This window comes from Sus scrofa, chromosome 18 (assembly GCF_000003025.6).
Source record: "Sus scrofa isolate TJ Tabasco breed Duroc chromosome 18, Sscrofa11.1, whole genome shotgun sequence".
In the NCBI taxonomy this organism is placed as follows: domain Eukaryota; kingdom Metazoa; phylum Chordata; class Mammalia; order Artiodactyla; family Suidae; genus Sus; species Sus scrofa.
Genome location: NC_010460.4, coordinates 7921003 through 7937012, shown reverse-complemented (window position 1 = coordinate 7937012; position 16010 = coordinate 7921003). Strand labels below are relative to the sequence as shown.

The window sequence follows — 16010 nt, the reverse complement described above, 5'->3', positions numbered from 1 at the left end:
GTTCTCTCTCCATGTCTTTCGTTCCCCATCTTTAAAATGGGGGTAGTATCCTCCCTTCAGTAGGCTTGTGATGGGAGTTTTTGCCAGTGGGGTTAGGTGAAGCCTCTTGGAGACAAGGTCAAGACAGGCCTCTTTGAGAGAAGAGCTTTTTGAACTACCATTTCAAAACTCCTGTTCTCCCACATCCTAAGATATCACAGGCTTCCCCCTTTCTGTTAGACAAAGGGTTATAGCTGGCTCATTCTATAAGAGGATATTAATTTATTTGATTAACATCAACAAACAGAGACCTTATATTAAAAATTTATTTTCATCTTTGCCCATGAGTTCCTTGTCAGTTACTCACGTGATTAACACTGATTCCCCGAGCTATTTCTGGCCATGTGGGGTTTAGACTATTAGATTATAAGTTTTTGGTTTTTAATTGTCTTTCTGCAGGATGGAAATAACTTGTACGGTGCACAGACATTCTTCTTGTGCCTTGAAGATGCTAGTGGATTGTCCTTTGGAGTGTTTCTCATGAACAGCAATGCCATGGGTAAAGACTAAAGGAATATACATGAAAAAAAAGGGCACGAGAGCAATTTTCAGTCCCTTTCTTACAGCGTGGTGAGAAAAGGAGTGGCTGAGCCAGAGCTTAGGGCCGCGTATGTTCTGATTGTCCCATTTTCCTGCTGCATTATCTGTTGACCCATGGTAGCCATGAGTAGCGTTTTCTTTCCTCACTTAGGATTTTCTCGAATCTGGTTGCCCCTGTTGGAATATTTTCTATTATAGAGTTAAAACAACGAATCATTTTTCATAACCTCTTTGAGGCAGTTTCTACCAACTTGTTCTTCTCCTTCGTCAGACCTTTGTCCAGTTGAGGGGTTCATATAGGCTCTGGTAAGAAACAGGTAGTCGCTCTGGGCCTAATGGTGACAGTAGCCAGGCCTAACCAAGGAGCTACAACTGAGCAGTGAATGTCACATTGGGACACTCTAAGGGCAGCAAGGTAGGGTGGAGTGGTGAGGGTCGTACAGATTGTTTAAGACCAAGAGGTGTAACATCATAGGATTCCAGAAAGCCACTCACTTCCTCACCTTTGAAGGTTTTAGACCAGATGGATGAGTCTCCACTGCTTTTCTGCTTGCAGTAATAACAGCCAATCTGAGGGCAATAGAGCAATCACCGTAGGGGAAGAGGTGTGGAATCAGAATCCGCCAGGGGGGAGTTCCCATCGTGGCTCAGCGGAAACAAATCTGACTGGCATCCACGAGGACACAGGTGTGATCCCTGGCCTTGCTCAGGGGGTCAGCGATCCAGCATTGCCATGACCTGTGCTGTAGGTCACAGATGCGGTTCATATCTGGCGTTGCTGTGGCTGTGGTTGTAGGCCGGTGGCTACAGCTCTGATTCATCCCCAGCCTGGGAACCTCCATATGCCATGAGTGCGGCCCTAAAAAGCAAAAAAAAAAAAAATTCCACCAGCGTTGGTAGTGGGCATAGAATACTGATCCTTACCCTCTTCTCAACTGGAACTTGAGGAACTAGATAGGTGCTACTCAAAGCATGGTCCATGGATGGCTCATCACATACTGTTTTAGGTCTGTGGTAAGATAGTACAGAAATTAAGAGTAAACATGGCTGTAGCATCCAAGTGCATGCATGATCCTTTTCCCAGCAATTCCTTTCCTATGTTATTTCATGTAAGTATCAGTTTGCAAAGAACTGGAAATTTAAAAAATGAAGATCTGATTCTTTACCACAGATTGTCTGAGATCCACTCTAACTGATCTAAGATGCTTCTGAAATACTTAATAGAATCTTGGATGATTCTAAGATTCCTGATAGTCAAAGAAGAGACAGATAATTGCTAAGATTATGCAGTTTCAGGTAGTTGAAAGGAACCAGAAAACAATTTGAGTCAGGTTCAGAGGGGAAGGCACAGGATTCTAAATACTCCATGTGAGTCATTCTTATGACCAAAGAGTACATTTCAGTAGATCCTGAGATCTTGGATCCCTAATGCCAGCCAAGGCTGTTAGGAGACTTCACCTTGGGTTTAGAGGGATTTTGAATTTGTAATATAACCCCTGACATTTTTGGCTTTTGCTTAAGGTGAGGTCCACTGTGGCTGGTACCTCCATGTGTCTAGCTGGGCTATATTCCTGCAGTAATGATGGGGTGGGGACAGCATGTTCTGCAGTTGTGAACGTCAGAGAAGAAAACATTTTCTCTATCCACGGGTTTGTTATTCGGGATCCTACGGATCTATCCGACAAAAGACAGGTTAGCAAGAGAAAAGACTGATTTTGTTTACATAGGCAACATGCATACACACAGGAGTGCTCAGTGAAGAGTAACTCAGAGGGGTGGCTAAAACTCGGGGCTTGTGTGCCATCCTAATAGGCAGGGGAAGGAAGGCGCTTAGGGTGAAATAAATGACTTCTTAGAAGAGGCGGTGGGGGGGGGATCAAGGGCATTTAATGGGACAACAAATGACTTTTTGGACAAATCAGTGAGCCCTTAGGAGACTAGTTGGGAGAGGATATTCTTATGAGTGTGGCTCTTTGGTCGTGGGGCCAACTTATTGTCTTGGACATTAGTTTTATTCCAGCAGAGAGGGTTTATGACAACTGGGTTCTTCTGAGAGGCTCTGCTTCTGGGCGGATAAAGGATTTCAGAAACTCAAGTATCTTCAGCTTACAATAATTTTTATGTCAAAATGACTTATTCTGGACCCCTTCAAGAAACTGGTTGCTTTTTCATGACATCCTGACACCCAGTGAAGACACTTCAGCCACCAGTTATTGAAACAGCAACGGTTCATCAAACACATGCTTTCCTCTCTCTTGTGCTGTGAGCATGGACTTTGGTCGTCAGAATTGGTCCCTTTGTAGAAAGAATCTGAGGCATTAGAATCACTTCATTAATGCTCAGCTGATTGGTGATCCTCTCACCTCACACTTTGTAATGACTACTCTAGAATCAATTCTCATGTTTCTTTGCTTCCTTTTTAATCTTTCAAGAGGTGGCCCTCCAGCCCGCCCCAGCCGTCACCTACCGCACCACCGGGGGCATTCTCGACTTCTATGTGCTCTTGGGAAACACTCCAGAGCAAGTCGTTCAAGAGTACCTGCAGGTAAACTTGTCATGACCATGACTAAGGCGATCCTGAAGACAAAGAAACGTAAATTTAATATGCAAGCGTGACACATACAAATGGGCTGTTCTAAGTAGCTGTTATAAATAGGCTGTTCCAAGTTGACCCTACCCTCGGTGATTTATAGAGTCTGGGGTAACAGTCGAGCAATCTAACATTAATGAACTAGTGCATTGGACGGTGGGATGTGTTCTGTGCCTCCAAACTAACACTTAGAAAACGTTTCTTTAATAATGGGGTGTATGCTGACTTTCTTTCTTTGTGTGTGTGTGTTCATGAGAAATTTTCTTTTTTTTTTTTTTGAGTTTTTACCTTTTATTCGTTTTTCTACTGTAGAGCAGGGTGACCCAGTTACACATACATGTATACATTCTTTTTTCTCCCATTATCATGCTCCATCATAAGTGACTAGCTATAGTTCCCAGGGCTACCCAGCAGGATCTCATGGCTCATCCATTCCAAAGGCAACCGTCTGCATCTGTTAACCCCAAGCTCTCCATCCACCCCACCCCCTCCCCTCCCCCTTGGCAACCACAAGTCTATTCTCCAAGTCCATGATTTTCGCGTGTGTGCTGACTTTCATTTCATATCATTCTTTCAGCTCATTGGACTGCCAGCCCTGCCCCCGTACTGGGCACTCGGGTTTCATCTCAGTCGTTACGATTATGAAACCCTAGATAACATGAGAGAAGTCGTGGAGCGAAACCGTGCCGCGCAGCTCCCTTATGTAAGTAAGGCTTCAGAAGTCCTCCAAAAATAAAGAATTCTCTCGGAAGTAAGAAACTTTATACTCTCTCCCCAGATTTTTTTTTTACTATATAAGAAAAAAATTTATTTTTCCTTTTAGGGCCATACCTGTGGCATATGGAAGTTCCAAGGCTAGGGGTCAGATAGGAGCTACAGCTGCCAGCCTACACCACAGCCACAGCAATGCCGGATCTGAGCCACACCTGCAACCTACACCACAGCTCACGGCAACGCTGGATCCCACCCACCCACTGAGCAAGGCCAGGGATGGAACCCACATCCTCGTGGATACTAGTGGGATTCATTTCTGCTGCACTACAATGGGAACTCCCTGTTAGATTGGCTTTTAATGCCAGGCAAGGTGACCCAGTTAATCTGATTTGGGGGTGAGGTTGTGTTGTTGTGTATTCTTCCAGGATGTTCAGCATGCTGATATTGATTATATGGATAAGAGGAGGGACTTTACTTATAATCCAGTAGATTTCAAGGGCTTCCCTGAGTTGGCTCAAGATTTACACAATAACGGACAGAAACTGGTTATCATTGTGGTATGTGCTCTCCTCCTTTTTCCCCAAATCACGTACTTTGCTCTTCCTTGTCTCACATCCACCTTCCCTTCCCTCATCCGCAATTCCCAGTCTCCTTTCAGTGCCTCTAGCTTAAAGCAAGGCCCTTCACTGTGTCTTTTTCCTTTTAGGATCCAGCTATTTCCAATGACTCTTCCCCAAGTAGTCCCTATGGCCCATATGACCGGGGTTCAGATGCGAAGATATGGGTGAATGATCCAGACGGAGTGACTCCACTCATTGGGGAGGTAACGGGGACGCTGGGGCTGGTGGAGGGGCTGTGTGTGTGTGTGTGTGTGTGTGTGTGATGGTTTTGTTTCACACTTTTCGGATGCCTTATATATGCCGGGGGTCAACTTCCCTTGTCCATGCTTCCCCAAATACCTACCAGCTGTCCTAGCTCTTAACTCCTTCACAGCAAAGCCCTCTAATGACAGCCTTACATAGTGATTAGCCACCTCCTCACCCCATCCAGCCTTCCGCTGACCACAGTCTAATTGGCACCTCCTAACTGGCAAATTAGGCAAATTGATCACCTCCAAATTGGCAAATTAGGCAAATTGATCACCTCTGAATTGGCAAATCCAACAGAACCCTTTCATTCCTCTTCTTACTTGATTCCTCTGCGGTGTTAGACAAGTGCGACTCCTTCTTTCTCTAACTTTTATTTACTCTTGTTTTCCATGGTGTTATCTGCTGGTTCACTTCTAATCCATCCAATCCCCAGTACTTCTAATAACCTAATATGCTGACCTGAGAGGGAGTGGATAGGAAAAGACCAGACTTCAGTGGTTGATGGTCGGAACCCACAACTTGTGTTGGGTCAGTTGCAGTTGTGCAGTCCTCTCCCTCACTTCCCATTTCCAGGAGTGGGAGTGAGGAAAGGGAGCAGGAACAGAGAACCAGAGTTGAAGATTAGCAAGGACTTGACCATTTTTTAAAAATATGTTTTTCCTTAAGTGACTCCTTGACTCCTCCTGACATTTATTCTGAGTATTTGAAGAGCTTCACATTCCTAACTGAAAAGGACCCATGCCTGGGCACCTCTGCTGCCATGATTGTATTAGAAATTTCTTTGCTCCCCCCTCTGTTTTACTCTGTATTCATTTAACTTCCTCTGATCAAAGTCTTTCTTTTCCTCCGGCAGGTCTGGCCTGGAAAAACTGTGTTTCCTGATTACACCAACCCCAAGTGTACCACTTGGTGGGAAAATGAATTTAAACTTTTCCACAATCAAGTAGACTTTGATGGAATCTGGATTGTGAGTTCTTAACATTCTAATGACGAGATGGCTAATATGTTGATATCATTGATTCATGGAGCATGGGGGGAAGTGGAGGAGAGAAAAGCCACTATGGCCAGAATTCTAGGTATTCCCTATCTTACTATTCAAATAATCTTACTAAAACATGTAGCTTAGAATCAAAATTCCCATCATGGCTCATCAGTAACAAACCCGACTATTATCCATGAGGACACTGGTTCGATCCCTGGCCTCGCTCAGTGGGTTAAGGATCCACATTGCTGTGAGCTGTGGTGTAGGTCACAGACATGGCTTGGACCCAGTGTTGCTGTGGCGTAGGCTAGCGACTTACAGTTCCGATTGGACCCCTAGCCTGGGAACATCCATATGCCGAGGGTGCAGTCCAGTAAAGACAAAAAAAAAAAAAAAAAAAAAAAAAAAAAAAAAAGATGAGGAGAGCTAAATGATATTAACCAAATAACCAAAGACATTGACCATTAGTATTTTGGTATGCTTTTCCCAGACCCCTCACTTGTACAGTTCTTGGCACAGGCTTGCTCTCTCACTCTCTGTGCATATATTTATATATGTATATGCATTTATTTGTGTGCATTCATAGCTATATCTGGATATTTAGAGCACGTATGAGTTGATATGCATGGATCATATAAATTGAAATATTTTTTCCTCTAATGTTTTTGGGAATTTTTCATTTTCAATGATGATAGACATGTATCATTTTAAGAACCTTCTGCATGAAACCATCAATAGGAAGAGAATCAATGGAAGAGAAGATAGGACAGAAACATCTATTTTCCTCTATTACATAAAAACTTCTTTAAAAAAGAAATATATAGGAGTTCCCATTGTGGTGCAGTGGAAGTGAATCTGACTAGTTTCCATGAGGTTGCAAGTTCTATCCCTGGCGTCGCTAAGTGGGTCAGGGATCCGGTGTTGCCATGAGCTGTGGTTTAGGTTGCAGACGTGGCTTGGATTTTGCATTGCTGTGGTTGTGTTACAGCTACCGATATGACCCATAGCCTGGGAGGTTCCTTATGCCATATGCTACAGATGTGGCCCTAAAAAGCAGAAAGAAAAGAAAGAAAGAAAGAAGGAAGGAGGGAAAGGAAGGAAGGAAGGAAGGAAGAAAGAAAGAAAGAAAAGGAAGGAAGGAAGGAAGGAAAGAAGGAAGGAAGGAAAGAAAGAAAGGAAGGAAGGAAGGAAAGAAAGAAAGAAAGGAAGGAAGGAAGAAAGAAAGGGAAAGAAAAAGAAAAAGAAAAGAAATATATGGACTAACTTCTCTGAGTCCTCCAAAAAAGATACCATCAGTACAATATACCAGGACATACTACTTTTTCTTCATAGTTTGTGCCTTTTGTCTTATAGGATATGAATGAAGTCGCCAACTTTGTGGATGGTTCAGTTTCAGGATGTTCCACGAGCAATCTAAATTATCCTCCATTTACTCCCAGTAAGTGTTGGTGGGTAGTATGATTCAAGTGACAATGCATATCTGGCACTTTAGGTTCATAAAAACAGATATGAACAACCTGGCAAGAGATTTTGTACATACATGTGTATAGGAGAAGGAAAACATGAGTATTCTGTAAAGAAAACAAGGAAAGAAAATCCACTCTGTGCTTTCCTAAATAAGGCATAAATTCAAAAGAGGACATCTAGTCCTTTTACCTACAGTCTGAGCTACTTCTGGGGAAAGTCCAGAGAAGATCAGGTGCAGGAACCAGAGGCTAGTGGCTCAGGCGTGTATCCAGACAGGTCAGGGCTTACTCGAGAGAGACCAGGTTTGGTCCTCAAATGAGGATCAAGTCTGGGGATACCAAGAGAATGGAGAACAGACAAATATCATCGGATAAAAGGAAGCCAGAACCCATGGCTTCGGAGGGTCAAAGACAGAGTCAGTGACTGTTGCTAGTGAGATCTGGGTGAACTTTGAACAACACTATCCTCCAGGGTGTGGCCCTCGAATCACAGCATTTATTGTAGTTTGAAGAAAGCCAGGGGCTCACAGCAAATTGTATCTTGATTAAGAAAGGAATGAACTGCTAGAATTCCAGTGTCATGTGAAGACTTCCAATCTGATGGGAAAATGGGGATTTGGGGAAGATGGATTAGGATCAAATGTTGAGAGACTTAGATGGGAGGCTTCATTCTTTTGATGATAAAAGTTATTTATATTTTAGTAAGCAGTAAATATGACAATCAAATGGTATTAGAATTATTGATCTCATGTTAATGCATCCTTCTAATATGAATTAGAAGATCAATAGATTAGAGGTAAATAAGCCATTAAGAAACTTTTGCAACAGTTAAGATCTAAAGGAGATTTGGATCTGAACCAGAATGGTGCAGTGGGAGCAGAAAAGATTGGATGATTGAAGGAGAGATTAGGCAGCCATCCTTTATAATATCTGGTCAATGGAGAGATAGGTGAGCAATTATTTACACTTTCATCTAATATTTCTGTTCTTGGACTGATTAACTTAGCTCAGTTTGAAAAATTCAGATTAAGTCTAAAATGGAACTTCTTACTTCCAAATGCTTGCCCCTGGTCACATGAGCACCCAGGTGGACAAATGTGTGTGGGTCAGCACAGTTTTTTGTATATCTGAGAAACTAGCTCAGTGCTTGGCCCTTTGTTAGTGAGGAAGCCATGCAATCATTTTCAGGATGGCTACAAAAAATGCCTCCCCAGGGAGCTCCCATTTCAGGTGATAGTTAAGGAGCAGGGAATGTGCATTCTAGGCTCTCATCAATTGACCTCTCTTTTGTCCCAGGGATCCTGGATGGGTACCTTTTCAGCAAGACTCTCTGCATGGATGCCGTGCAGCACTGGGGCAAGCAGTATGATGTCCACAATCTGTATGGCTACTCCATGGCGATCGCCACAGCAGAGTAAGGCCGTTATTGCCGTGGACCACCATGATCAAAGTATTAATCTTGGTAGATGCCAGGTACCAGTGTACTCTTTTTAAGAACTCCACAGATAAGTATCTTTGCTATTGTCCAATGAATGAAGAAAATCCTGGGCCCATAGGGGAGAAGGAATCCAATAAATATTTGTGGCATGTATACAGTGAAAGAAAGAATGAATAAATGAATGAATGGGAAGTTGGAAGAAAGAAAGAAAAGTAACTTGACCAAGGTCAAACAGCCAATAAATTGTAAAAGCAAAATTCGAACTCATTTCTGCATGAGTCCAAGGCTGATGTATTTTCTCCTCTGCCATACTATATAGACTGGCATTTGGAGGGTTAAGTAATTTATAGACTTCATGTGCTTTGGGGTTTTAAGTATTGGCTCAGTATCCTTTTACTGTGCTCTTTCTACCTTTGTGTGGATAGAAATTCTAAAGTAAAGAAATTGTATTGAAAACTTGCTCTATTCATTATAACTGTGACAGCAAGAAGCCAGGTCAAAATCACACTCACTCATTAGCAAAGTCAAGGGTGTAATTTTAGCCTTCTTGAAAGTTGTTAAAAATTATAGAGCAAAAAATTTTAGGTTTATGTTTAGACACTTCTAATTTTAAAAATATAGATGATTACTTTAAAAGTACACACATCATTATATAATTTTTAAATGTCTTTTCTTGTAACAAAACATGGCCAAAGTATTTCTACTTAAAAACAGTTCAAGTTTCAGAAGACTTTTCATAGGTTCCTGTTTGTGTGTTTGAAACCATGTGATGGGAAAGACTAATGTATTTATATCTATATCAAGTCAAATTTCAACTTTATTCCATAAGCATTGTGTACTTTTAGTTACTAGTTGTTTCAAGACTGCTTTTGAAAATTTTGGGAATTATGGATTTAATGATGTCCATAAAATGCCTAAAACAAAGCAAACCAAAATGTAAACATACGCAGTGGTGCAGTCTGCTCCCAACAGCAACTCTAACCCTACGGGAAAGAACTGGTAGAGAAGAATGTGGTAGTAACTTTAGAGATTCTAGATGTTGTCACTGCGTGCCCTGGGCTAAGACACGCTAAGGCCACACATTGACTCGCTAAATCTCTTGCCCTTTCCAGAGCTGTCAAGACTGTGTTCTCTAACAAGAGAAGTTTCATTCTAACCCGTTCCACCTTTGCGGGGTCTGGCAAGTTTGCAGCCCACTGGCTAGGAGACAACGCAGCTACCTGGGATGATCTCCGATGGTCCATCCCTGGCATGCTTGAGTTCAACCTTTTTGGTATCCCAATGGTAAGTCCACATCCCACGCTCCCTTGCTAACTTCAGTTCCCAAAATACCCCATGCTAGAAAGTTGCCAAAAGATAAAGCTCCCCTTTCCTCCATGGCTCAGGGATTGAATGTCCAGAGAGCAGGTGCTTCATCCATGTCAGTAGGACTCTTATGCTACAACTTTCTGTTCTGCGCTGCTTAATAAGGATAGAAAGTGCAACCTTGAAGTGCTATCATTAGAATATTTTCTATTAAAGTGTAACACACACACACACACACACAGTGCACATATCCTTAAGTGTATATATAGTTCTTGAGTTTCGCAGTCTGAAACACATTTTTGTACCCAGCACCTAGGTAAGGAAACAACATTGCCAGCACTCTAGGAATGACTTTGGCATCTGTTAGTTAAATGCAACATGTCTATTTATTGAGCTTCTACTACGTGCAAGATATGTGCAAGCTAGGCATACCTTGTGAGGATGGAGAGAAACATAAATATAGTAGCAGAAACACCTTCTCCCCCACCCACCCAATATACATAATTATGATAAGCTAAGGTAAAAGTGCCAACAAGAACATGTAAGTTAAATGATAAAAGAGGTCCTGAGAAAGGGACTTATCAGCTCTGACAAGATTCTAAGAACAAGGGAATCACAGGAGAGACTCAAGAGTAACTTCATGGAAAAGGTGGTACTTAGAGTTTAACCTTGAAAGTGGAGAAGGTCATTTTAAGATTGAGAAACAAACCTGAGCAAGGCCAGCAAGGGGGAGACTTTGATGTGTCTGTGAGGATCAGTGTGTAGGACCAGAATGAGAAATGATGCAGGAAAGGTGGGTCGGAACCAGGTTTTAAGGTGCTAAGAGGACAAGCAGCAGGAGACCTTGGGGATTTTTTTTTCCTATGTGTTATAATTTTTAATATTACATATATTAGCAAATGTATTTGGCTACTTTTTTTTTAGATGAATTCGATTTATTTATTTATTTTTCCGCTGTACAGCATGGAGGCCAAGATACACTTACGTGCACACAGTTTTTTTTCCACCCTTTGTTCTGTTACAATATAAGTATCTAGACATAGTTCTCAATGCTACTCAGCAGGATCTCATTGTAAATCCATCCCAAGTTGTATCCGATAACCCCTAGCTTCCGATCCCTCCCACTCCCTCCCTCTCCCCCACCCCAAGTGGCCACAAGTCTGTTCTCCAAGTCCATGATTTTCTTTTCTGTGGAGATGTTCATTTGTGCTGTATATTAGATTCCAGTTATAAGTGATATCATATGGTATCTGTCTTTGTCTTTCTGACTTATTTCACTCAGGATGAGAGAGTCTCTAGTTCCATCCGTGTTGCTATAAAGATGAATGATCTGATCAGATTTGGGCTTTGGAAAATTAATTCTGCTAGTTCTGTGGTCAAAATCATAATAGCAGGATGTCTGGTTACTATTCATCCGAAAGCTATGGTGCATCAAGTGTTTAACTTACATCATGTCATTTACTAAAACCCTTGGTAGCTCACTAGTGCCCATGTTGAGAAAATAAGGAAACGAAGGCACAGAGTGTTAAAGTCGCCTGGCAGTGGAGAGTGGACACAGGATATAGCCCAGTTAGTTCGATCACACTGTGTGAGCCTTGTCAGGAAGAGATTAGCAAAGTTCAGTTGGTATAAAGCAAAGCCCAGGACCAGGGGACAGTCATGGGAGTGAGGTGTGCAGGCTGTTGCTGTCTGTCCCCGCAGGTGGGTTCTGACATATGCGGCTTTTTATTGGATACTTCTGAAGAGCTCTGCAGGAGGTGGATGCAGGTGGGGGCTTTCTATCCATTTTCCAGGAATCACAACGGCCAAGGCTACAAGGTAAGTAGGACCAGAATAGATTTGAGAAGTTCCCGTCATGGCTCAGTGGTTAATAAACCCGACCAGCATCCATGAGGATGCGGGTTCAATCCCTGGCCTTGCTCAGTGGGTTAAGGATCTGGCGTTGCCGTGAGCTGTGGTGTAGGTTGCAGACACGGCTTGAATCCTGTGTTGCTGTGGCTGTGGCGTAGGCCAGCGGCTACAGCTCCGATTAGACCCCTAGCCTGGGAACCTCCATATGCCGTGGGTGCGGCCCTAAAAAGACAAAAAAAAAAAAAATGGATTTGGTATACTTTACAACTGGATCTCTCTGCATCCTCACTGAGAAATCTATTGAGCCAGCATCCTACCTGGGGCTTGATTTAGGCTGAAACGCACCGCCGTCTGCAGTTAACCAGGACTCATGATGCACTGTTAAAATGCCCGGCAGCCCCAGCCTCTGCTGTTTCTATTGCAGCAGTCAAGGAACTGCCAAGTCTATGAAGGTTTTTTTGTTTGTTTTATTTTATTTTATTTTTTTCTGTGAAGGTTTTTAATCAAACCTTTATACCTTTTATCTACGTTGCTTGTAATAGAATTAAAGGAGGAAATACGTCAAAGTTATTGAAACGGGAGCCTCCTGAGAGAGCACCTCTAGAATGGATGAGGGGCATGTGTTGCAAAGGGAAGAATGGCCACCTGCTGGGTGAAATGATCTCCCTGGGCCCAACCCTGCTGCTCAGAGGCAGAGTTGGCAAGCTAGGCCCCCGGGGTCTTGCAGGAATGAACCTCTTAGTGGTGATGAATGGGGTCAGGAATGCTCCAGATGTTTCTGTTATTTGTAGCCGGATCACAATTGCAACCTCTTGCTTCTTCTCAGGTCCAGGATCCTGCCTCCTTTGGAGCTGACTCTCTGCTGCTGAATTCCTCCAGGCACTACCTCTCCATCCGCTATACTCTCTTGCCCTACCTCTACACCCTCTTCTACCACGCTCACAGCCGGGGGGACACGGTGGCCCGGCCCCTTCTGCATGAGTAAGTTCACCTAATCCAAGGGAATTTTGTCAGTGCAACTGGGTGATACTGACTATGTCGTCAAATGTAAGGGTGAAAAGTAAAACAATTAAAAAAGTTACTAGAATTTTTTTCTTTTCTTTTTTTTCTTTCTTTTTTTTTTTTTTTTTTTTAGGGCTGCACATGAGGCACATGGAAGTTCCCATGCTAGGGTAATTGGAACTACAGCTGGCGGCCTGCACTGTAGCCATAGCAACTCGGGATCCAGGCTGTGTCTGTGACCTACACACACAACTCACAGCAACATTGGATCCTTAACCCACTGAGCAAGACCGGGAGTCAAACCTGCCTCCTCATGGATGCTAGCCAGGTTCATGACTGCTGAGCCACAATGGGAACTCCCTGGAGTGGATTTTTTTAGCTTGAGTACCCAGTTGGTATTTGCAAGGCTGTTGCTGCCTCGATACTATTTTAGGCATATTTAAGTATTATAGCCTCTTCCTTTTGGGGGAGAGAACTAGACTCAAAGCCTCGGGCTTGGGGTCTTTGTTCTACCAATTCTATACCTTAGACAAATAATTTAAGCTCTTTCGTCCCTAGTTTCTTTAGTCTTAATTTAAAGGATTTTATAGCTGGAAACTGATGGTAATGTACTATGTTCAGGCTCTAGGAATGAACCTCTTCATTGACATATGAATAAGAACATTATAGAGGATTTCCAGAATTCAGAATTTTTACTATCAGCCAATTAATATCTCTAATTTGACTCTAAGAAAGAACACTTAAGGAGGCTTTCCTTCTCAGAATCAAAATGCAGTTGATTCCCTTCATGTGTCTGACATTTTAGGCCCTCAGGTATTATATTATTATAGTATATATTGTAATATATATTCATTATTTGGGGTACAGTTTTGCTATCTCCTGGGATTCCCTATTTAAAAAGGCAGCTATCCGGGGTTCCCATCATGGCACAGTGGTTGTCGAACCCGACTAGCATACATTAGGACGTGGGTTCAATCCATAGCCCTTGCTCAGTGGGTTAAGGATCTGATGTTGCTGTGAGCTGTGGTGTAGGTCACAGACACGGCTCAGATCCCTCATTGCTCACTGTGGCTGTGGCTGTGACTGTGGCCAGCAGCTGCAGTTCCAAATTGACCCCTAGCCTGGGAACCTCCATATACCACTGGAGCGGCCCTAAAAGGCAAAAAAAAAAAAAAAAAAAAAAAAGGGCAGATATCCTAGAAGAGAAAGCAGTAATAAAATTTTTGTGGGCTATTTTTTTGTGTGTGATCAGATCCAGTTACTTTTTGATGGTCAGCTGAAGTTTTAAAATGTATTGCTTATTTTACATTTTTTTTTGAGAGTGTGGCAAATAGAATTATAGCCTGGAACCTGCCTGGCATAGATATTGAAAGGGCAAATTGGGACAAAATAGGAGGGTACAGGGGCTGGGGAGGTGGATCTGCCTGCAGGAGTGTGGGTGTAGGGATCGAATAGGTATCATAGCATAATTAGGGGTGGGGGGGTTGGCCCAGGCAGGATGCCTGCATGTTTTGGGCAGGCTGTGGGGAGAGCTGCCAGGATGCATTGGTCCAACTCTCAGTGACCATCTCTCTGGTCTCCAGGTTCTATGAGGACAGCAACACTTGGGATGTGTACCAGCAGTTTTTATGGGGGCCCGGCCTCCTCATTACTCCTGTTCTGGATGAGGTAAGTGTTCCACAGAGACACACTGCATGGAGTTGGGGGGGGAGTCTCTTCTCTCTCTCTCTCTTTTTTTTTTTTTGTCTTTTGTCCTTTTAGGTTTGCACTTGCAGCATATGGAGGTTCCCAGGCTAGGGGTCTAATGGGAGCTGTTGCTGCCGGCCTACTCCAGAGCCACAGCAACATGGGATCCGAGCCATATCTGTGACCTACACCACAGTTCATGGCAACGCTGGATCCTTAACCCACTGAGTGAAGGCGGAGATTGAACCTGCAACCTCATGGTTCCTAGTCAGATTCGTTTCCTCTGCACCATGACGGGAACTCCAGTCTCTTCTTTCGATCTTGTTAACCTCAAACTCTTCTCTCTTCTTGGAACCATTTATCTTCTTTCTATTCCAAATGCATTTCCACCACCTGTGGCTGGGTCAGCCATGAAGACAATGTACTGGGGTTTTGGGAATTTGGATAGGTACACATTTTTTTTTCCTCTAGATGTTTTTTTTTTTTTCTTTTTCTTGACCAAGTTCCCAATCAGTACAGAAGCATCTACTCGTGACCCTGGGTTTAAGAATGGACCTATGGAGTTCCCATAGCTCAGTGGAAACGAATCTGACTAGTGTCCATGGAGGATGGGGGTTTGATCCCTGGCCTCACTCAGTGGGTTAAGGATCCGGTGTTGCCGTGAGCTGTGGTGTAGGTCACAGACGTGGGTCGAATCCTGTGTGGCTGTGGCTGTGGCTTTAGCTACAACTTCAATTCAACCCCTGGCCTGGGAACCTTGATATGCCTCAGGTGCAGCCCTGAAAAAAAAAAAAAAAAAAAAGAATGGTCCTGTGTGTTGTCACATTCTCATAGCAGATCATAACTTGCTCCATGATACAGAGGCAGGATGGAGCAGTGGCCTAGCGTTCACTGTAGGGTCAGACTGATCAGGCTGTGCTTGCTGCCTCTGCCACTTGGTACCATTGAGACCTGGGGAAAGTTATCTTGCTGGTTCCTCAGCTGCAAGGTGAGATAGTGATATAGTACATATCCTGGGGGCATTGGGAAGATTCAATGAGGTAAGCAATGTAAAGCTGGAATTTTTACCACAATGCACATGTCAATATTAATATTATTATTCCTAATGTGGTGCCATCTGGGTTTTTGTTTTTTGTTGGTTTTGTTTGTTTGTTTGTTTGTTTGTTTGAGTTGCCAAGTTCCTGCCTCTATTAGAAGAAAAGCATGATTTGCTAGCAGAGAAAAGAAAGGTCATTTATGTACTCTCAGTATGTGGTTAAGAAGTTCTCTAGGGAATGCTCAGAAGTCCATTTTGCCCCCTTAAGAGGCTGGGCCATGAAGGACAATATTTTGTTTTAATTTCAGGGTGCAGAGAAAGTGACGGCATATGTGCCTGATGCTGTCTGGTATGATTATGAAACTGTAAGTAGCTTCGACTTTTCTTAAACTCTTCACGCTGCATAGACAAGCTATCTCCCGGTAGAGAGGGAAACATCTATCTGTGCACTGAAGAACGTGTTTCCAGCCATTTCATAGCAAAGTCAGAAAA

At 43.1% G+C, this 16010-nt stretch overlaps 1 protein-coding gene across 3 annotated transcripts in view; it reads left to right on the top strand.

Annotated features, from left to right (window-relative positions):
• Positions 1–16010, top strand: part of MGAM (maltase-glucoamylase) — a 125609-nt gene that overhangs the window by 60125 nt on the left and 49474 nt on the right. For all 3 annotated transcript variants that reach the window (XM_021079097.1, XM_021079098.1, XM_021079096.1), the window contains exons 8-20: positions 439–538; positions 3012–3124; positions 3747–3872; positions 4309–4440; positions 4590–4706; positions 5606–5719; positions 7088–7172; positions 8497–8614; positions 9751–9922; positions 11645–11761; positions 12621–12775; positions 14380–14464; positions 15827–15883. In XM_021079097.1, the coding sequence (XP_020934756.1) occupies positions 439–538; positions 3012–3124; positions 3747–3872; positions 4309–4440; positions 4590–4706; positions 5606–5719; positions 7088–7172; positions 8497–8614; positions 9751–9922; positions 11645–11761; positions 12621–12775; positions 14380–14464; positions 15827–15883 (1491 nt within the window). The remainder of the gene's footprint in view (positions 1–438; positions 539–3011; positions 3125–3746; positions 3873–4308; positions 4441–4589; positions 4707–5605; positions 5720–7087; positions 7173–8496; positions 8615–9750; positions 9923–11644; positions 11762–12620; positions 12776–14379; positions 14465–15826; positions 15884–16010) is intronic.